Source organism: Sapajus apella, unplaced genomic scaffold (genome assembly GCF_009761245.1).
Source record: "Sapajus apella isolate SASKATOON/1434 unplaced genomic scaffold, GSC_monkey_1.0 scaffold61, whole genome shotgun sequence".
Lineage (NCBI taxonomy): Eukaryota > Metazoa > Chordata > Mammalia > Primates > Cebidae > Sapajus > Sapajus apella.
The window spans coordinates 9,217,505-9,241,554 of NW_022437001.1; the positions used below are offsets into that span (position 1 = coordinate 9,217,505).

At 37.4% G+C, this 24,050-nt stretch overlaps 1 protein-coding gene across 6 annotated transcripts in view; it reads right to left on the minus strand.

Annotated features, from left to right (window-relative positions):
• The window catches only part of GAB1 (GRB2 associated binding protein 1), a 132,280-nt gene that overhangs the window by 37,148 nt on the left and 71,082 nt on the right, over positions 1-24,050 (minus strand). For all 6 annotated transcript variants that reach the window (XM_032246498.1, XM_032246500.1, XM_032246499.1 and 3 more), the window contains exon 2: positions 14,927-15,221. In XM_032246498.1, coding sequence (XP_032102389.1) covers positions 14,927-14,984 — 58 coding nt within the window. In that variant the 5' untranslated portion in view covers positions 14,985-15,221. The remainder of the gene's footprint in view (positions 1-14,926; positions 15,222-24,050) is intronic.

The following is a 24,050-nucleotide window of genomic DNA, read 5'->3' on the forward strand; positions in this document are numbered from 1 at the left end:
TTTTTTAAGGCATCATCTCTTCCCCTCAGCTCATTTATTTGCCATTTGGTGGATTTTTGTAGTATTTTTATGAAAAGAGGGCCAGCAAATAAAGAAGTAAATTATTAAGCCCTTAACTATGCTCTGAGAGAAATATGAAAAGAGCTAAATTGCACAAAACGAAGGAATTTGAAAACCAGGTGAAATTCTAGAATAAAATCCCACTGTAGTCACTGCCATAACAAAGTATATTAAAGGCCCAGAAAATAATGCTCCGTTAGTCTGGTTAGGAATAGAAGGCCATAAATAATTCAGAAAAAGGCAAATGCTCATACATGAATAAAGAAATTTGTTCTTCAAATTTGTTATAAAACAGAAAAGGCTAGGTTGCAACTGAAATTTTTCACAAAACATTCAATATGCTAAAATATGGTAATGATAGATGCAAGAGGTAGATAAAAAGGGAGGGTCTCCGGAGATTCTCCGACCTGCCAGCGCACTGGGAATCGGGATGGAGCCACGGAAAGTTCGCGCGAGGGAAGGAGCCTGGCCTCTTCAGTTCCCATACGGTGGCCTGGTATTCAATCTGTGAGATGAGGGCCTGTTAGAGGGACCCCTCTCACTTTGCTGGATGTTTATTTTTCTTCTTTTCCTTTTTTGCCCAATAAATTCCACTCCCCTCAAAGTGTCCTTCAGTGCGTTTCCAATCCTTCCTGGTCGTGTGACAAAAACTCAGTTTTAGCTGAAATAAGGTACAAAGTTCTGCATCATTTTTGGTGCCCGAACGTGGGGCATGAGGAAGGGTAAGATGCAAACCAAAAAATATTTTCCCTTTCATTTCTAAGCCTTTTTGTCCTCAGACTTCTGAGGTTAGAGGAAATTATGCCTTCCCCCAACTCCTGTCGCTCCCAGGAATCGGGAATGTTGGCCTTTTCCTTCTTTTTTCAAGATAGACAGCGGTGGCTATGGCCAAAATGCCCTGTGTGACAAGTGGGCCAGCATTCCCCACCACGTCGCTCTCCCTGTCGGAGGAACCATCTGCCTAAGAATGAGAAGCTCTTCCCCAGGCATCTTTTCTTTTCTCCACTCTGTCAGTAGTTAACACGGCCTTGCATTTAAGCTGTCTTTTCCTTTTCTCCACCAGGTCAGGAGTTAACTGTAACTTTAAAGTGAGGTTTTTTTGTTTTTCCCAGATGGTGTTTTACTAGGCCAGGAAAAAGGATCACTGTTTATTTCTCGGTAAGTTTTTAATTATGAAGAAGGATTTGTGAGGTTGGTCTTAAGCTGTAGCCAATCTGGTGTGTTTTGCGTGCCTTTCTGTATGATCAGAAGCAAACTTTGCTGCAGGCCTCCATCTTATTGTACCTCCTTGGAAGTGTGACTGGCAATCACTTGGCAGTGCTTTGTTTCTCCTCTGCCATTTTACAATGGCGGCCCAGGTTCAATCCTGGCTTACAGAAAGAGCTCTTTCTGGTTTAATATCTATGTGACTTTTGTTATTTGTTGATTCTCTTCCTTTCCACGAACTGCCTTGGATATTCCTTTCTCTGAGCCTTTAGTAAAGTTTGAAAGCCAGAAATACTGACCACTTGGTGCAGCTAAAGTCAGACAACAAGGGATTTAAAAGAATTTCCTTAAAGAGCACTCAGCTTAATTAAAGGTGGACATCCAAATTGTAGGTATATTTACAAGGCCTTCATGTTTTTTCCTTCCTGGATCTTGCTTTGCTGGAAAAGGGCTTTTTCTAGTCAACTGAATTACTTATCTTCATTTTGCCTTGCCACCCTTAATGCTTGCATGATGAGGGAAAAGTCCTCTGTTTTCCTCATGAGACCCCAGGAATTAAAAGTGAATAGATCCCTCCTAATATCTGTTTTTGCCCCCAGTTATGCCTATTGATTAGGCCTTAGAAGCAGCATGTTTTTCTAACCCTGTCTCTTTATGGGCTCAACCTGGAGGCAAATAATCCAATTAGGAGGCGGGCAAACAAAAAATCTTATGGCTACTGGGTTTTCTTGTGTCGTGTGGTTATATATGTATTATATGTGTGATGTCTATAAAAGGCGCTCTAATTACTTAAAGAAGGATAGGTACTTGGATCAAATATTGAAAGTGAAGACAAAAGCTGAGGTATCTTTTAGCTCACGTGACTTTAATCTTTGAGAAATAGAATTGGCCTAAAGATTAGTGATAAAATGTGGATGTCAAAATGTAAATTTTTGCCTAGGGTAAGGATTGTTTTGAATTAGATAAGATAAAGCTAAAAGTTGTTAAAGGATTGTAAAAATTCATCTTACAAAAGAAATTCCATGTGTGAACATATTAACTAAATTTAAAAGGGTATAATAGGGGTTTTTTTGCAAATTGAGCATTGAAATAAAAGCACAACAAGGTACTCTGAAGGCACTAATCTCTTTGGCAAAATTTTTAAGGGGTTATAAAAGGTTTCTGCTTTTTCAAAAATTTCTGAGTCATCATTTTGGCAAAATAACATGGTAATCTGGAATTCTATTTCATAACATCGAGTGTTCTGACCCTCTAACAGGCTTGCCAAAATCAAACTTCAGTTTTGAAATTGTCTTTGCTGACACCTGGATTTCTGGATGCTACAGAGGGCCCCTGGAGCATCCAGAAGAGAGATAAACAGGACTATCTGACATGTTTAGGTACATGGTATTGCCAAAATGATGTTTAATCTTCTTCAGGTTATATCTTGGGGAACAATATTATCTTCCAAAATTGTATAGGATTTCTAAAATTCTAATGTCTGAATATGTGCTATCAATCACAACGTTATGTTGTTGTAAACTATGGAGATAACAATTTCTTTTTCAATTGTGTTTCTGACTGTAACTACCCTGGATATTTCATTACTCACAGACAATTGTCTTGTTTTGATCCTCTTCAAAAGATGGTTTATAATCAGCTACAGAACTTTGACAGGTGCTTTCAATGTAGATTTCTGATAACTTGGGAAATTGTGATATTGGAATAAAGGAAAAATGTGCACGACTCATGGAGAGTTGACATGTTCACAAATATCAAGCAAAATAAGAGTTAACTAAATGGACTGAACTAATAGAAGACCAAAGTAATCTTTTTGACTTTTGCTTGAAACATTGCTGATCCTTGTTTTTCAGAGTCAAAGGAAACTTATTTTGAGCTATTCGTGGCCTTTAATAATTAAAGTATAATTCTGTGAACAAAATTTGGAGCATATTTGTCTTTCTGCCTCACTCCTCCAGAATTTGGAAACTAGTTGTGAGTATTCTTAGCTTATGGCAATATGGTTGTTTGTATCAGTGCAGTAAGAATCCATTTTCTTTTGCAACAGGACGCAATTGGAGAAACTGGTTGTTTTACCAAGGTTTTGACTGGAAAGGTATGCTTCCCTTTAAGAAGTCAAGCTCTACTTGCAGAGCTAATAAAGCCCCTTGGGAAAACTGGCCTCATAGCTTGTCTACACAGTCCCTGTACAGGGTTCTTAACCTGTGGTGAGTAAAGAATGTCACTTTCCAAGAGGCCTAGGAACCACATGTTCTTGGGACCTTATGAAGAGAGGAGTTTACCCACTCACAGGTATTTAACGGTACAAACTCACTTGTGGACTTGGCTTTAGAAAGTCCTGAGATTCCTTGGGGAACAGAGTTCCGTCAAAGCCAATCTAAAAGACCTATGTAAAACTAATTATTTGGGCTGGGCATGGTGGCTCACATCTGTTAATTCCAACACTTTGGGAGGCCGAGGTGGGCAGATCACCAGCAGTCAGGACTTCAAGACAACCCTGGCCAACATGGTTGAAATCTCATTTCTACTAAAAATACAAAAATTAGCCAGGTGTGGTGGCATGTGCCTGTAGTCCCAGCTACTCAGGAAGCTGAGGTGGGGAAATCACTTAAATCCAGGAGGCAGAGGTTACAGTGAGCTGAGATCATGCCACTGCACTCCCACCTAGGCAACAGAGTAAGACTCCATCTCAAAAAAAAAAAAAAAAAAAGAAAAAAAGAAAAAAATTATTGCTGCACTTTATGCAAATAATGGGGCCAAGTATAAGTCTAAAGTCTATTTTGCAAATAACTCAGTCCTATTGTGTTTTTTTTCAACAAAAATGAGGACTGCAGAGAGACAGAAATATTTGAAAACTTGTCATACAATTGTCATTACATTCTAGACTCATTAGTTGTTTTTAAGTTCTTGCCTACATTTTAAACTAACTCTGCTTATTCCTGTGAAATCAACCAGCAATCTCTGGCTGCAGCTCAGAAGGAGCTAAGGGGTTGGGTAGTGTAAAAATCTAGATCAATATTCTAGTTCTAAGCAATTATCTTGAAAATCCTGCCAAGCGATGGGAATAAATAGGATGCCCATCACCCAGAGGTTTCCTTTTTGGGAAAATAAGACCACGGGAGCTAACCAAAGCCCCCTTGCACCCAAAACCCAGGCCAAGCCCCATGCACCCAAATCTTAGCAAGCATAACTATAGCAACTAGTTATCTGGGTGTGTCACAATCATCCTTTTCTCAATTACACAGTGTCACCTTAGCATTCGGCTTATGATAAGGAGTCCATACAACTCCCTCAAGATACATTTTTGTCTCAAACTCAGTTCTAAGCTTTGGGTTAAAGCTCTAGGAAAGAAAACGAGATCTGAGAGATCCAGAGGCAGACGATAATGGAAGTTAAAAGGTACAGCACAGGTGAGTGTGACTTATTCCTGCCGATTAAGCTAGGTTTCTCCTTTCATGAATAAAGGTCACGCCAATATCCACGGCATACATGAGGTCTAGGGAATTCAAAGGCTACTGACAGCAGGGGAAATAGGACATGTGTGGGTAAGAGCAGATATTCCCACCCCCTAGACCTCCCCTGTTAACATGGGTGAAAGACACGTTGACACCCATGGGTGGCACCCTGTAGTAGTTGCTGGGGCTTGGGGATATAAGAACAGAAAAAAGAAAGAGATGCTTCACTTTTTCTCCCTCACGTACCCGGGGTATTCGCTAGGAAGAGAAGGGAACCTGGGATGCTTCCGTCCCCTCTTTCTAGATGAGCAGCCATTCACCTTTCGTCTGTAGCCCTTTCAAATGCATTCTGAACCTCTAGGACTCCTTTGAAAAAAAAGCCTTCTTTTTCCTCCTCTATCCCCCCTTCACTGATGGGTGTGTCTCTGTACTATGGGATACTCCCAGCTAATGCATCCTCCAAACTGGGAAAAGTTAATTTCCCAAACCTTGAACTGGTTGGCTTAGGATTGCGGTTGGAGGAAGGGAACACAGAAGGCTGACATGCTGGAAAAAAGGGTAAAAGTCAGGCTTTGGCCTCCCTCTCCCTGTGCAAACTGATAAAAGGCATTGGGGACTTTTGAGCTATACTCATCCCCAATCTCATTTTGTTTTATACCTATTTTCTAATAACCCGGTTTGTCTATTCTCCATCAAACTCTAAAACAGTCATGCAACTGGGGCCTTGAATGATGGCACCTTTTGCCAGGGACTCTTACATACGCCTCTGAGGGGAATCTGACTGCTGTTTTCCCGAAGCAGAGACCCTTCTCAGCAGTAAAGAGTTAGGAATGGTCTTTGTGCTTAACCATATTCTAAAGGACATTAGATGTATTTCTTTAGAGTGGGGAGTAATAGATATGGGAGAAGCCTAGACTTTTCAGTTCCTGGGTGGTGGCCTGGAATTCAGTCCACAGGCACCGCCTCTCACTTTGCTGGGAGTCTTTCTTTTTATTCTCTCTGGCCGGTTAAATTCCATTCCCCTCACCCTTCAATGTGTCCATGTTCCCAATCCTTCCTGGTCTTGTGACAAGAACCCGGTTTAGCTGAACTAGGGAGCAAAGTTCTGCTTCAGTAATGCATGTCATTTGGCCTGCTAATTTATCACAGAGAGACTAAATATCTGCTCTATTTTCTCTAGAAAATAAATTATATTTATTAGAATAAATCCATATGCTTTTGATAATGCCTTTATGTATTTAACTGTCATATTCGTAAATGTACCACAATGTTTGTTTAGCTTATTTTACAACCTCTTAGGCCTAGAAAGTCATATCCTAATTATGAAGCCTGAATAATAACACATTAATATGGCTAAATATGACAGTGTATCTCTAATAATGGTTCCCAACAAGAAACAAGAAAGGATCAGAACTCCTATGCATTATTGTGCCTTACATGTCGCAGATGCTAAAAAATGTTTCATTCACAACAAGGCAGACACTCGCTGAACACTCTGTTTGTTTGTTTTATTATTTATTTATTTTTTTGAGACAGAGTCTCCCTCTGTGCCCAGGCTGGAGTGCAGTGGCACCATCTTAGCTCATAGCAGCCTGGAACTCCTGGGCTCAAGCGATCTTCCCCTCCTACGTAGCTGGGGCTACAGGCATACATAATCACATCTGGTTAAATTTTTAAACTTTTTGTTGAGACATAGTCTCACCATGTTGCCCAGGCTGGTCTCAGACTTCTGGGCTCAAGACATCTTCCTGCCTCAGTCTCCCAAAGTACTGAGATTACTTACTGGACTTTATGTCAAGTCAGAAGAAATTACGGCAAGGGCCACTTCCAAATCTGTTAAGACCCATTCACCTGCATGTGCAGTTTTGGGATTTGTTCCTCAAGAACTCTGAGCACTCCTAGATGAATCCAGTTCAAAAATTTCCTTTTAGAGAATCTGGCCTGAATAAATAGAAGTTGAACGAACTTCTAACTTTTTATCTTTACTATGCTCCATGTAATGTCAAGTCTTCATAGCTCATCTAACAAAATCTAACACCTTATGCCAGGAGTTAATTTTTCTTTCTTAAAAATGAATTTTTGGATATTTATATGACATAATGCCATAAATTCAGTGGATGCTCATAAATACCTGTTGTGGTATCTAACAAATGTTGATTATAAAATGGTAATCAGACCCTACCCTGTAAAATGTTTTACTGTTTTGATTCAGTTGCAAATATACAGAGATTTAAAAGGATTTAAAATACCACAGATTAAACTGTGACTCAGAGTTAATCCTTGAGGATTTAAGAGAAGTATGAAACATATTTATATTTTAAAGAAATGCTTAAGAAAAATATATACAATAGGGCAGCAGAATTGGAAAACTGTTAATGTATACTAAAAACTGTATTTCCAAGTGTATTCCATATACTTCTCATTTCTTCTACAGTACTGGCATAGTAAAATGGAATAAACCAGCTCAATTTTCAGTTCTGACCAAAAAACACTACTCACTGGAAATACTTCACTATTTGAAATAGTATGAATTCTAGCTTTTCACTGTAACTACTAAAATAACTTTCTTCAGGTGGTTGTTTTTATAGATACCCTTTCCTTTAACACTTTTTCTAAACTTCATGGCTATACACTAAATGCACTGAGTGATTCATCTTAAGTGGGAAAAGAAAATCGCCTGGCCAGGCAGTCACATCTGTCTGACTTTGTTTTATTAATATAATGGGACCATCTCATTTTTAATCTTCCACTTCAACCACCTGTGAATGACAAAACTGTCTTACTCTCTTTTATGCTCGCAATCCTCTCAATTTTCTGAAGAGAGGCCAGAGATTTCACTATGTTTGCTAGCAAGATCATGAAAAGACCTTTAAATAGCCAGGAAAGTAACCCCAATCACTCCAACCACAGTAACATGCAAAGGACTTTCAAAGGGAAGAGGGAACCACTCTACTACTTTGGCACAGATAATGCACTATCTTCAAAGTTGTATAGTCTTTGGGATTATTTTACTCATCTTAGACTATGTACTCAGCTCTGCATATTTTAAGACAATCATTGCACTGTGTGTAAATATTCCCTAACATTACATTTCTGACCAAAGCTAAGCAACTGGTCTGAAAAAAGAAACTTCTGTTCTACTTTATAAAGACATGTGATTTAGGCTACTGGTAATGGAACAGACCATTTTGCTTTCTGCCTTGCTTTTCTGACTTACTGATCTTTCTAAGTAATGCTAGTATCAAGCTTCTAAGAACCAAATACTAGTTTAGGGTTTGCTTATGTGTGTGAAATTATTTCCCATTTCTTAAATCAGAAGGGCATGAAGAGTATAATTAATATCCATTAAAGGCTAATAAGCTGCTGGAGCAAACTCCTAATTGAAATTTACTTAGGAAGCTATTAAGTACTGCTAAGGAAAGCCTTTCAGTGAACAAGCTTCCAGTGAAGAGCAGATTATCATGTGATGAGATCCACAAATAATAAACTGGCCCACATGACCCTTAGCCTAATGTACAGTTTATCCTATTTGAAACCATAATACCCTCATGTTAGTATCCCTCACAAAAGCTGGGGTGCCAAGATAATGCCTCTAAACATTCAAAATAATTACTTAAAGAAATCCCAAATGGCAGAAGAGTTGAAGCCCTAGGAAACAATTCTACTCTTTGTTATTGGTAAGGTAGAACGTTTCAAACTTGATGTGATAGTCTTTGGTTTTGTAACCACTAAATTACTCTATCTGAGCATGCAGTAATAAAACTGTGGTGATGTCATGTTCTTTTCAGGAGACCAGATAAGATTCTTTTCTCTGAAGAGGGGCTGTATCTACTGATAGAATAATTCTTTTGGTTTCCAGTGTGAAAGTTTACCTTCATGTTCACAATTAAATGTAAACAGGTCAGGGTTACTCTACTCCTGTTGATTAGTGATTTATCTGGTGTGCTGAAGAATTTTTCTTTCTGTAAAGATAAGCATTTCAAATAGAACTGTCTAACTTAGCAAATAAAAGTCTACAAAGACCATGCATTATCATTAATACTAACATACCATTTTCTCCCTTCTAAATACACCATTTTTTAAGGAAGAACATTTTAAAAAGGCAAATCTAACAAGTGGATACAAATAAGAAATAGCAGTAGTTGCAATTTTCTGTGAGGCAACCTGCACTGCAGTTTCTTCAATTTATTTACTCAACAACTGAAGACCCTTAAACATAGCATGATCTGTTTAACCTGTTTCAAGTAGAAAAACTTCATTTGTCATGACACTCTCTTTAGTAGATTGTGAAACAGGCTTAGAGACTTTAACATAAACCTTTAGGCAATGCTGACAAATACCATAATTCTTATCCAGAGGTTTGAAGGCCTAAGAATCACTTGTGGGGAATTTTAGAAATCTTGATGACTGGGTCCCACCACAGGAGATTCAATAAATAAAGATTTTGAGAGCGGTGGCTTGGAAATGTGCAATTTAAAAAAAAAAAAGAAAAACAAACTAAAAATTCTCTGGTTGAATTGGTTCTCAAGAAAATGCAATTTAACACCACAAGATACCACTAACACCCAATAGAATAGCTAAAATTAAAGATTTGACAACATCTAACGATGAGAATGTAAAGTAAACTTACACACTGCTGGTAGGAAGGCAATTGGTTCACTAACTTGGAAAACTAAAGCTGTTAAACCTATTAAAGCTAAATATACCTATGTAGTATAACACAGCAATTATACTCATGGGTATATACCCAAAAGAACTAAATGTTTATGTTCATCAAAAGACATATAAAGAAATGTTCACTACAGCTTTATTTGTATAAAGTAAAAATTGAAAACAATGCAAATATCAATCAACATTCGAATAGATCCATAATTTGTGATATATTCACACAATGAAATGCTACAAGGAATTAAGAACTCTTGTTACATGCTACAACATGGATGAATCTCACAGACTTAATATTGGAAAAAATAATGGTTCCATTTATATGAAGTTCAAGAATAGGCCAAACTAATCCATAGTAATAAAAGCAATTTTTAAAAAAGTTAATTTGGGTGAAGGCTTTACTGGCAAGAGGCAGGAAAAACTTTCTAGAGAAGGAGAAGTGTTCCATTTATTAATCTGAGGGGCAGTTACACAGACATCTGTATCTACATGTAGATATAACTACACTGAACTGTATGCTTAAGATTTGTGCCCTTCATACTAATAAGTTATACCTCAATAAAAAAAGTAAATAAAAATAAATGTTAAAAAGTAACCAATTAAGATTGCTTTCCAGGAAAGGAAGTGTATGTATATTCTTACATGTTAGTTTATACCTACTTGACTCAAGGAGAGAATATGAAACAAAGAATTTTCTTTTTTTTTTTTTTTTTTAATTAAGCCACCATGATCTGGGCATTTTGAGAAAAGCAACTCAGAGGCAGCTTTCTAATCCTACATCTAATTAGACCAGAGGCCTTTATATGAAGTTAGTGAGCTGCTTTCCGATACTTGTTTAGCAGATCTAACAGCTTCCACCTCGTGCTGTAGAAACAAAAATAAATCTGTACATTTCCAAGAAAAACAAAGAAATTAGTTTCTATCCTCAAATCTACTACAGAAAAGCATTCATAGGAACCACACACAGTTTAATGATCTAGGACTTAAAAACAGATATAGCCTGCCAGCATTTTGAGTCTTCAATAATAGCAGTGGTCACCTGGGGCAGCGGAAATAACATGGTAACGATATTTTGAGAGGTTCCTGGAATCAAAACACAGGTCAGATTTTTCCCTTTTCCTTTTGTTTTCAGGGGAAAATTAGTTATTCTCACAGGGATTGGGGACAATTATTTTCTCAGACTGTGATAACCAGGCATGGTCTATTTCTTCTCACATATAGTCTGAAACTAGTATAGTAAAAAATCATCTTGTACTGTTAGCTAATTTTCAAGCCAACAGTAGGAGGACAGTCAGCTTTCTGAAACAGGAAGAGCACAGGGCTCGGGACAGATCAAGGTAAAAACAAAAACATCTATTATTTAGTGATTGGTGGTGATATCTATTTGGACACAAAAGAATATAAAGCAGGTAGTCAAGTCAGTGGAAAAACAAAGGCATTTTGTTTACCTTGTCATATTAAACTGTATAAGTATGATTACAAAAGATAATAGCAGTTCTCTGCTATTTAGAACTTAAATGTGTGAAAAATTTTGAAAGTCTTTTTGCAGTTTTGCCACTATGGATCAAAAACCAAAATTACAGAATAAAATATGTTTTTGGCTGCTTGATACTACATAATGAAGAACTGTTCACGTTTTATAGATTTATTCCAAGAAATTCAACAAATACCTCAAAACAGTATATTAAGACACTTCTAAATGTGACTATTTGCGGAAATAACCAGGATGAAGTTGTGAAAAATCTCAGTCACAGAATTTAAAAAATAAATGCAGTTTCATTTAGATACAGCTCATGACCTCAATGTAGAACATATTGGCAGATTAAAGTTCTTAGATACTTGCTTTATCTGTTAATGAATACATAAAAATGACTTGTGATTAACACAGCTGTACTTGGTAACCAACTCACAGACTATATATAAGAAATGTGAATAATCATACTATGGATTTTCTTACACCCCTCCCTTCACCATGGATCTTGTAAAGATGAAAAGTTCACAAATTCAGAGTTGCACTCAACCTAAATATACCTCTAATCTACTTTGTAAGGAACTGAGAGTTTTACCACTGAAAAGATCACTGAAGCTTTCACGTTTTGAAACTTCACCTCTCCCTATTTGGTAGAAATTTTATAATGTGAAAACAGACATTGGGAGCGACTGACTCTGACTCCTAAAATCAAGGAAAATATTTCTGCTAAGTACAAAAATAAAGTTCTCAGCACATTATCAGTTACAATTACAGAGCCACTGAAACTACCTAGGCTTTTCCTGACCCTCTTAAGATTAAATCAGACACTGCTGCTAAGTATGCTTATCCAGTTCTTTAGCAGAGCACTTATGCATCAGTAATATAATTCCTGGATTATTTGTCTCTCCTACTAGGCTGACTGTAAGCTCTATAAGCACAAGAACTATATTTATAAACTTCCACAGAATTATACTTTTATATATTTACATATACATGTATATATATAAACTTGTACTCCTCAATTATTATAATGAATTATTTGGGATATTTCTCTTAATGAATCCTCTCCCATCAGACGCTCAGTCTGTGATGTTTACCTTTCGTCTCCTTGTCACCTAATACATGTTTTTTGAATGAATTTCCACAGCCTAGTAGAGTGTCAGTAAACTCAAATAATTTGGTGAACTAATCAATCGATTTTCTAAAAGCACACCAAGCTTTCCTTCCCATAGCTGAGTGGGTGTTTGTCAAGCTCCCAAATGATAAGAATCATTCTAAGGTGGCCAGATAGACACGACGCTGTGCCTTAAAACTTGCAAAGTTAATCTCAGACAATTGAGCATTAGAAATTCTTATTCTGGGTTCTCAACTTTACCCATCCTTGAATGGGCTTCAAAAAATTAGACTCACATTCCTTGACTGAAGAATGTACATCCTTTATGAGAACATCTCATTTCCTTTATAAATATATTTAGGAGCATTGTAAAAAGAGAGGTGGAAGAACATCTATGATTTAGCTTTTTGGACCAGCTCAATCTATACAGACAAGCAACAGAGACAAAAGTCTGTTCCTATGTCTCCCCCCAAAAACAAATTCTACATTGAAAAGGCAACAGGCAAAGGAACAAGATAATAAAATGACAAATTAATGGATAATCCATTACATAATAAAACTAATGTGCTGTCTAAATCCAGTAATTATCATTACTGACTAGTTGTTAACCATTAAAAACAGAGCTATCTCATTTGTAATTTTAACTTTGAAACCCTCCACTGCACTCAAATATAAATATAAATGCAAGCAGAAAAGGAAAGGGTTTTAACTGAAGTTAGAAGTAGCACCCCCATGCCCACTTACACTGTGACCATATTTAGTAATTTCACGAAAACAACTGAAGCCTTAATTCCTCCTGTGAAACAACTTCTTGAGACTTTTAATCACCAGAGCTCTGCTGAAGATTTCCATTTCATCAGCCCCCTCCCAGCTAAGCTGGATTTCTCCTTCTCTCGTAGAGTGCTGTCCCATGAGATTCTGAACTCCCTCATCAAGGGGTTTCCCCGACCCCACTGGGCAAACCCCAGCCCTGGCAGCCTCCTTTCTCCAGGGCTGCTGACTGGCCAGAGAGGAAGCGGCACGCTGGCCTGAGCTCATTAGAGATGATTAGTCCCACTCCAATCCCAATCTTGATGTTGATTATTAACACAATTTTCCACCCCTCATGGAATCTACAGCACTCCTAAATGGAGATGTTCGGAAATGCACACTTCTAAATGTGAGTATAACCACAAAGATGAAAAGGTCAAAGACCTCGGTTCACCTTTATTTCTGATTCTTGGCTCTACAAAGCTACTTTGTACTGGAGTCCCCTACCTACGTGTTTAGTGTTTGTTTAAAAAGAAAAAGCAGAGAGAAGTGGTCAGCCAGCAAAAAAAAAAAAAAAAAAGAACCCCAGGTCAGGCGCAGTGGCTCAGGCCCGTAATCCCAACACTTTGGCGGGCAGATCACTTGAGGCCAGGAGTTGAGACCAGCCTGGCCAACATGGTGAAACTCCATCTCTACTAAAAATATAAAAAATTAGCCCAGCATGGTGGTGCACACCTGTAATCCCAGCTACTGGGGAGGGTGAGCCACGAGAATTGCTTGAACCTGGGAGGCAGAGGTTGCAGTCAGCCGAGATCGCACCACTCTACTCCAGCCTAGGTGACAAACTGATGCCCCATCTCCAAAAAAAAAAAAAAAAAAAAAAATTAAAAAGTACCTGAAGTAGAATTCTACTTGTAAAATTCTTCTTGAACCCTCTAGTCATTCAGCTCTTTCCAGGACAGGCACCCCAAATCTCAGTTCCTCATTCAAGATCTGTAAGCAACTATCCCTGGGCCTTTTTCATTCAGAGCCCTCCTGCCCCTGTCAAGTAAAATTTGATTCCTTCTCTGTATCCTTTCTTTCCCAAGTCCCTAAGCCTGGAGGGTTCTGCATCCCTCCTTTCATTTATGTAGAAATACTATTTCTGTCAAAAGCCTACATTTTGCAATTTATTTTCCTTTCAAAATCTTTCCTTCACTACCTCTTACCCAAACATTGAGTCCTCCTTCCTTCCTCCATGCTCCTTGCAGGACCTGTGCTAAGTAATTCATTTGTTTGCTACTTTTTCATTGTGTTTTGTGACGGATTTTCATTTGGATTTCATAGGTAATGATAATCACCTTGGCTATTTCCTAACTTCATAACCCATTTATGCCTGAGGTTATAATTTTTTGAATTTCTGCAATCAGACTTTGGTGATGACCTTGAGCAGCAGGCTATAAATAACTCCCACATGCTCAGTGTTCCAATAATGGAACACTAGGCATCAATGGGATAACCTAATCTAGTTTTTTGAGACAGTCTTGCTCTGTTGCCCAGGCTGGAGTGCAATGGTGCAATCTCGGCTCACTGTAGCCTCTGTCTCCTGGGTTCAAGTGATTCTCCTGCCTCAGCCTTCTGAATAGCTGGAACTACAGGCGTGTGCCACCATGCCTGGTTAATTTTGTATTTTTAGTAGAGGTGGGGTTTACTGTGTTGCCCAGGCTGGTCTTGAACTCCTGATCTCAAGTGATCCACCAGTCTCCCAAAGTGCTGGGATTACAGGCGTGAGCCACTGTGCCTGGCCACAATCTAATATAGTTTTAAAATATATTTTTAAGTATTACCTAAAGAATTGGGTTGAGCTACATAAAAGTGTTATTTTTAATAGGTAAAAAAATAGTCAAGTATCAATATTGTTACATGGTTAAACTGAGTATTTTTATTGGAACTCAATAAATGTTCTTAAATGTCTTCTTGTTACCTTCTACTTCAGGATAATTATGTAGAAACTGCCTCACAATATCTAAGTCTGTCTCTCTAAAACTTGTAAAACATTTCTGCCCAAACTAATTAAGGGATTCAGTGCTTTTTCCAAATGTCAAGTTCCTATTATAAAAATAAAACATTATATTGTGTAACTAAGATAACAAAGAATTGTATGACACTTCTAGAAATGCAGCAGAAAAGAACAATTCAGGTTGAATGATAATATCTTAAACTTACCCTCTTCTGTAGGATTAAACCCACAGATGTCACAAATACAACGAACCCACTTATTCATCTCCTCCTCGCTGTCTGCTACCAAGTAGAAAATCCGGTCAATAGTGTTGATATCAAAAATGTAGCTATTTTCAAACTCTTTTTTGTTAAATGTCAATCCAGCATCTACTTGTTGACATAAATTTAAATCAATAATACGAATCGGCTTCTTGGCATGATCATTTTTGTAATATTCCAAAACATCTGGATCTCCAGTTAAACGGCCACTGCGTAACACGAACCATCTCCGCTTCCATGCCTAGAAACAAAACAAAAATATCCATTCAGCATTGAGATGTTTTCAAGAAGATGCACATTTATCAAACGAATTTTACAAATGCATTGTCTAGAGAAAGTCACAGTGTGTTTGTGTGTGTGTGTGTGTGTGTGTGTGTGTGAACCACAGAATAATCTGCCACTCTGAAAAGCAAAGTTTACTGATACCTCAATTAACTTAATAATGTATATATATTCCATATCTTCTCTTAAATCTCCTACTATATAATATCAAGTCAATAAATCAAGGAATATTTAGTTTTTACTAAATATAGAAAAGTTATGGTTTCAACGAACAGTGTTGGGAAAACTAGAAATCCATATGCAAAAGAATGAAGCTGGACATTATTCTAAGTGAAATGGCCAGTCATAAAAAGACAAATATCATATGATTCCGCTTATATGAGGTAGTTCGAGTAGTCAAATTCACATAGACAGAAAGCAGAATGGTGGTGGTCAGGGCCTGGGGGTGGGGTGGGGAATGGAGAGTTATGATAGCATTTAATGGGCCTAGAGTTTGAGTTGAAGAAGATAACGTTCTGGAGATGATAGTGGCCACAATTGCAATGGCACTGTGAATGTATTAATACTTAATGCTAGTGAACTGTGAGCTAAAAAGTTAAAATAAATTTTATGTTACATATATTTTGCCACAATTTTTTAAAAAGCAACAGATTTTCATGGGTTAATATCATGACATAAAGAATACACATAAAGCTGCTTCTTCATAAGACTTGCAGATTTTAAAAAGATTTCTCTCTCTTTTTTTTTTTTTTAAGGTGTAGTGGCAAGGATTAGGGAGGGGAAAAAGGGTTTCAAAGCTTTTTCTGGCTTCTTGCCTGGGAAGCAGTTGATTGTGTCTCTCTTTTAGCCACACAGACTGTTGTTCAAACACTACACGAATAAGACCTGTATTCTTGAATATGGGATTTAACTCTTAATATTTCTCCTCCTCTTCCCAACAAATATACGTGGGCAATCTGGACTACACTTACCACATATCCCCTCCACAAATTCTGGTAAATTCTGAGTTTAATACTACACCTAGAGAAGCCTAAAAATTCTTTTACTATCTCCCTCCCTGAATCTATATTCACCAAATGATAATAAAAGCAGAACCAAATGACAAACAGCCTTCCTTGTCAGCCTTAAATACCAACATCTGTGCCTGGAAGTAAACTTACACCTTACTCCTCTTCGAAGTTCTTCCTCAGGGAGGCAGCTAGATAGTTAAGAGGCCTATTTTAGGAAGTCTCAGTCATTTATTAAGAGACATTCTCTGCTTCAGATTGGACATTCTAGGTAAGACTGCCTCAAGAGGACACTCAGGCTGGGTGCAGTGGCTCATGCCTGTAATCCCAGAACACTGAGAGGCTGAAGTGGGCGAATCACTTGAGGTCAGGAGTTCGAGACCAGCCTGGCAAACATGATAAAACCCCATCTCTACCAAAAAATACAAAAAAATTAGCTGGGCGTGGTGGTAGGTGCCTGTAATCCCAGCTACTCAGGAGGCTGAAGCAGGAGAATTGCTTGAACCCGGGAGTCAGAGGTTGTAGTGAGCTGAGATCACACCACTGTACTCCAGCCTGGATAGAACAAGACTCCTCAAAAAAAGAGAAAAGAAAAGAAAAAAAAGAAGCACGGAGCGGGGACATCTTGGGAAGTGGAAGGACTCAGAAACAAGACATCTTATGAACCCCGATGGAATAAAACATTCCCTTTGCTACTTGTGGGAAGAAAAACAAGTATGTAATTCATTATTCCTACCTTCAAAGAATTGACTAATTGTGACAAAAATATTTAACATACATGAAAATACCTGAGACTACAGCAACCCAGACAAAATGTCTGCAGAACTATTGCTAAACGAACGGGCATTCCTCTATAGAAAAATTTAGGCAATCTTTTAACAAGAGGATTACTAGAGAAATTTCAAAGGCCTACAAACATTATATAGGTCTTTAATATCATCAGGTCTTTAATTTTAAATTAACCTCTCATTCTTCGAGTAGCCCAAAGGAAAACAGTAAATAATTCATGTCCAAGGAGAAGGCAGGGTAGAGTCCTACAGATGTTTTAGATAATACTGAGAAGTCATAAAGTGTTAGATTCACATAATTTTAACATGGTTTTCTGGACTATAAAAATCCATTTAATATGCATCTACTCACTGCAAAATAAATATCATCTCTTAGTAAAATTATGCCTCTATGGATACTTCCCTATCAAGCAGTAAGCCTTAAAAAGTAATGCAGAAGTAAAGCAAAAGAATACAGAATATTATGTTATTTATGTAGGGCCCTCAAGAAATCATATCTTTTAGTTAGTGATTTCTCGAGATAGTGAAGCTTCATCCTTAAATACAGAAATGACTTTTTTTTTTTTTAATTGTACTTTATGTTCTGGGGTACGTGTGCAGATCATGCAGGACTGCTGCATAGGTATATACGTGGCAAGCTGGTTTGCGGCCTACATCCCCCATCACCTATATCTGGTATTTCTCCCCTCGTTATCTCTCCCTGCCCTCCCAACCCTCCCACTGTCCCTCCTCTAGCCCCCCGCAACTGACTGAAGTGTGTGATGCTCCCCTCCCTGTGTCCACATGTTCTAATTGTTCAACACAGGCCTATTAGTGATAACATGCGGTGTTTGGTTTTCTGTTCTTGTGTCAGTTTGCTGAGAGTGATGGTTTCCAGATTCATCGATGTCCCTATGAAGGACACGAACTCATAGTTTTTTATGGCTGCATAATGACTTTTTAAAACCTTATTGTCTTGCATGCAAATCTTTCTAAAATGCCTTACTACATACTTCACCAAACATAATCCATTCCCCAATGATTCAGACTAAGTATTATAAGCATCCCTTTCTATACTGTACTTCAGGAGGCTCTCAGAGGCTGTTGTACTATATGGAGTGTCATTTGTCCCTATAATATTAATAAATAGTGCTGTATTGCTGTGCTTGTGTAGTTCATCTTTTAAGTACAGTTTCCTGCCTTTTTTCTCTCAATTTTTATCAACTGTCACTTTTCCCCTCTAATAATAGGGTTTATAGAAGGCTAAACTCTTACCTGCCTCAGACTCTTGCACATGTTTTTCCCTAAATACGTTATATTCTTTCCCTCACTTTTTGCCTAGCCAACTCCAACCTTTAGGGCTTCTCTTCCCTGAATACCCTCAACACAACCAACTCCAAGGTAAAGTAAAATAATAGCACAGTTTTAGAGACCCTATTTCTTACCTACGTAGTGATTTCTGTAATTTTGCAATTCCATTTTTCTTTGTATTTATTTGTGTAGCATCTAACTCCCCAAACAGACTGAAAAGTTCAAGAAGATAGTGATCACATCTGCGTTATTTGCCATAGCACAGGGCCTGGTACATAGGATATTTGTACAATAATACAATTTCCCTGAGAGAACAGACTTGTAAAATTTTTGAGATTAGCTTTGATACATGGGCCACAATGAAAAGAGTGCTTTCCCAAAGCATCTTCCACTTGAGAAAAAGAGCTCCAATACTGAATATATACATAATAAAATAAACATAACTAAGATAACTTTAACGAAACACATGCACGAAACATCTAGGGAAAATAGAAAAACCAGAAAAGCAAGCAGCATGTCCTTTTGCTACAGCTTATGTGTCATTCTTTGTTTTCCAGCTAACTGTGGCTCCCCCCCAGCCATTCCTTGGCTTCCCTGTTGAAATCACATTGTCAAAATTCAAAAAGCCCTTAGGAACTAAAATAAATAATCAAGAAATGAGTAGCAATGAATTGAGGTGCACTAGATATATTGGGCTCGCGATTACAGAGGCTGAGTAGACATTATACAAGACATGAACCCTTACAGCAGGAAATTACAGCATTAAAACACAGAATTTAGCCAAGCAGCACCTGCCATTTATTTATTTATTTTTAACATAGTCCAAATGTGAATGTTTGTCTCAGTCACAAAATGAGTCACCCTCATTGAATCTGGCACAGATTAAACTGGAAAACAAAAGCAATTACATAAACTACACACTTTAATAAGGCAGATACAAAGGTTCTCTGGATTATGGTACAAAGCACAATTTAGCCACAGAATAAAGCTTGATGCTCGACAAGAGAACTGACATCAGCACCCTTGCTAATCACAGCACAAAAGTGTCTCTATGTTTTGTCACAGCACAAAACGGGCCCACATAAATCAGTCTTTGTTATCTGAAAATATCTGAGATTCTTAAAGTTTGTCCTATTTTTATCCTTGCTGCCTTGGTAGCTCCAGAGAAAGCCGTACACTGCCTTGCCAATCCTGCAAAGCAGTAGCAGACAAAAAGGACAGGCTTTCTAGAAACCTTCAAAACCAAATACTCAAAGTAATTTTAAACAAAACTCACAAAAAAATCATTGTAATGATTAGACTTCCATTATAAGTAAGTAATGAAGAAACGGAAAGTTGCAAGATGTCTGCATAGTTGAGAAGGACTATGTAAAAACTTATTTTGTAGTCATTTCTTTTGTGCAATAGTCGTTCCAATTTTGAGTTGAACAAATAATGTCGTTAACAAGAAGTCAACAGTTAAGTCTGCATTTTGGCGTAACATAAAATTACCAAAATCTGAATCCAATTCCCTATGCTCAGTGATTGCTTCCTCTGCCTATAGGATAAAACCCAAACTCCAGCAGGGCACACAGGACCCTTCAAATCAACTCCTGCCTCATCTCCACACATAAATCTCTCCAGCCTCACATCTTGCGTCTCTGCCTTGCAACCACATTGGAAACGCTTGCAGTTTCCAAACCCTCTGCTCTGTCCTGCCTCTGGCCCCTTGGCACAAAATCTATCCCCTAGATTCAGCTCAGTCCTTTTTGGGGCACTGTCCCTGAGCTGGCTCTCAGCTCTCCATTTTCACCTTGTTCCTAAATCATTTGATATCTGTACATTTGGATGTACTGAGGGCTGGAGCCATTTTAACCTTTCGTCTTTCCTATTCCCTGAGTACCCCAAGGAGGTGCGCAGTCAGTATCTGCTAAATATGCAATCAAAAATTTTTGAGGCAAGGATAAAAATATAGAAGCTCTCATACTATTTATGCATTACAGGGATAGTGGCATGACTGCAATCCGGCCAGTCCATTCAAGAAATGGTCAGGCAAGGGTAGAGATGTATAAACAAATTAATTTGTTTTTAAAACTCTACAGACATATGAGAGGTGTTTTTAAACATCATTTTAAAAGAAACATTCTTTTAAATATTTTCCGTAATTAGCAAATTGGATATACTAACCTGTAGAACTGTCACACTAAAGCTAGGTCTTAAGAGAGGCTTATCATACACCCTAGAATATTGGTATGTACATGCTGGCACGGAAGTACCGATGGAGTCCCACTATTTGGTGGAAAGAAAACATTTTTTAACCTGGATTAGCCTCAAACCATTATTGGCTGTAATGTTACTAACAAATTCACAAAATTTGCCTAATTAACCTAACTAGCAAATGGCTTCTGCTTTAAAGAAAAACATTGTAACTGCTGTACACCCCATTTTGTGAGTCGTCTATGGTATAAATGAAAGCTCACATGCCTGGTGTGATGCTTGCCAAGATTCCCTATCTTTTCCTTGTACCTTTAGTGGAAGAGCCAATTATTCAGGAAACAGACAATATATGGGCAGGCAAGAGAGAAGATCAGAGAAGAGGTTCTCTGCCCTGAATGCACATTAGAAATATCTGGAGAACTTTGCTTCAAAAAAACCAAAAAAAGGCTTGGGCTTCACCTCAGACCAACTAAATTGTAGTGTATGGGGGTGGGAGGTGAAGAGAATAGGCAGCTTTAAACACCCAACAGATAATTTTAATGTGCCACCAAGATTGAGAACCATAGATCCAATCAATAGCATTTTATTGCTCTTTAAAGTAAAATTTCAAAAAAAAAAAAAAGTACAGGTCCTTTCAAGCTTATGTCTAATTCTTCATTTTCTTATATTAATACCTTTTGCTTATGCCAATGCAGTCTCTTATCTTCCTATTTTTGTTCATAATATTTACCCCACTGGCAAATATCTTTCAAAGCCAATTCATTCTTCAGGGTTCTTTTTTCCCCGTCTTCCCCTTTCCTCCTCATACCCTCCCTTTCTGCCACTGACAATCAATTACTGCCCTGTAATATCTCTTGCACTGCTGTAGAATAGACTGGAACAGTTTATTATTTCACATTTCCAAACTCTCTAAATACTTATGAATTATTTTCCCAACTGGACATTAAACTCCTTGAAAGCTAATTCCTCTTTTTTTTTTTTTGAAATTTTATTTTTTTTTTTTTTTTGTATCTGCAACAGCACTTCACACATTGTAAGTGCCCAAAGCCTTGGTGAGATGAATGATCATCACAGAGAGCCACTGAGATTAAATGGAAAGATTTCGAGGTTGGGGAGCAGGTAAGTTCAACATTGTTATTGAAGTCCAAACTCCTTCAGCAAGATGGCATACAAGGTTCTTCCAAACCATACTTATCTGTCTCATCTCTCCAAACTCTCACCTCCACAGATGGCCTCAGACAGCACCCACATGGTCCTTGTTGCTTTTTCAGGCTGAAACACCTTATCTCCCTCACCATGAGCTTCTACTCATCCTTCAAGACCTAGCTCAAGACCAGTTATTTAAAGCCTCCCTCAATTTCCCCTGAGATAAGGCATCAGCTCCAGCTCCTTTCAACTCTAACAAGCCCATTCCCTTAAGCACTTGAAAAAGAACTCTGATCACTGCGTCCTGGAGTCTCTCCACAGTTGTTAAGCCCTAACAAAGTATACTTCGTACAGATAGCTGAAGAGCAACACTTTCTACATTCCTGAGCCAACTGCCCTTCTTCCAGGAAGCCTCATCACTGTAATTTTACTAACCCTTTCTATTCTTAAGAAAGTGTGGTGGGAAAAGTACACTGGAATTTTTTATTTTGAAATCTCTTAAAAGGTATTTCACAACTGATATTTAAGGAAAGACCATTACTGTGACTTCTTTAGAATTTGAAATTTCAATATACTCTCAGAAATCTGTAAAATGTCAGGGTTAAGATGTGTGTTTCACAAACTGAAAATGCTATTTTTGATTAGATAGGTTGTAATCTAATTTTATCAGCAGAATAATGGTCAAACTATGGGACATCTACACAATAAAGCTAGGCAAGTCATTCAAAAAGTGAGACAGATCTACATACAGGAGCAATGCCCCCAAGATAGGTTTTAAATTCAAAAAAGAAAAAAAAAAAAAACAAGGTGTGGAATTGTACGTATGGTATATAATTCCATTTGTGTGAAATAACTGTGTGTTTGTGCCAACACAGCACAAATCGTGTTTTCGTACAAACATAAACCATACTTAGAGAACAGGTCTGGAAGGACACATACGAAGTTGTTCACTGTGGTGACTAGGAAATAGGCATGAAAGGGCCAGATGAGTTTCATATTTTTATTTTATATACCTTATATTTTTTCAAAATGTTTCCATTTATTGCTTTTATAATTTTAAAAAGTACATGTTTAAAATAATTTAGGAATGATGTGTACAAAACAAAAAGTTTATGTACATAGGGAAATGCTATTTTATTACTCTGCAGTTAGTGAATGGATATTTAACCTTTCTTTTAAATATAGAATTCCGGGACACATGTGGAAGGAATCTTAGCCAGGAAATAGCCTAGACAGATAAAGAGTAACAACTTTGTTTTAAGACTGACACTTAAGGGGTTAAACAAACAAATAAGGAAAGTTGGGAACACTTAAAATAGAGGTATAAATTTATTTTTCTTTCCTTAAATCATTATAATATATTGCTTTAATTTTCTTTAAAAACCATGCAATAAATGTTAACACATTTAGATATTTAAATATCTAAAATAAGCACTTTGGGAATTACTTTGGCTATTAAAAATATTTCCATAATACTATTACTAGGGTAAATAAAATAAAGAAAAACAAATTAACCATGAAGCAGGGACAAAGGAAAACCATTTGCTTTAAAAGACTTGAGTTGTTTTCCAGGAAGCACCATCTTTTCTCATAGAGCAAAATAAGGAAAAAACAGGCTCGGTGGAAGTTTCCACTCCACTGGCTCTATCATTATGATCATCTGTTCCAAACACACACAAGCCTAAAATTTCCTGTTTTCAAACTATTGTCACCATTTTTTAGCCTTGTGCTATCCGAGCTAACTTTAGCTTAGTAATATAAACAAAAGAATACACTGAAAATAATGCAGAACATTGCTTAGATCTAAGCTTTCACTGTTCCATAAACTTAAAATATTAGAGTTTATATACATTGCCTGGATATAACAAATTAGTTGGAAATAAAACAATTTCGTGAGAAGAAAAAAATCAAATTTAACTCAGAAATACTACAGTAGCTGGAAAGACTTCAGGAATTTTGGATTATCAGTAATAGTACATATACTTTACTTGCTGAAACTACTGATAAATTAATGCTTACCTCAAAGCCTACGAATAAACACTACATAAAATCCTAGGCATAAGCACTACATAAACAGCCAAAAAAAAAAGCTCCTTAGAATTTAATATACACAGGTGGTTCTTAAACCTTTTCTGGGTCATAAACTGCTTTGAGCATCTGATTAAAGCAATGGAAACTTTTCTTAGAAAAAAGCCATGTGGGTAATATTGTAGTTTCAAGGGTTCACAGGATCCCTGTTAATATGTTAAGAACCCTGAAAGTAGGACCTGACTTTAATACATCTTACTACAGAGAACAATTTGGTATGAGGCTGGTCTGCCTTGGACCCCAATTAAGGAAATTTATTTATTAAGTTCCACT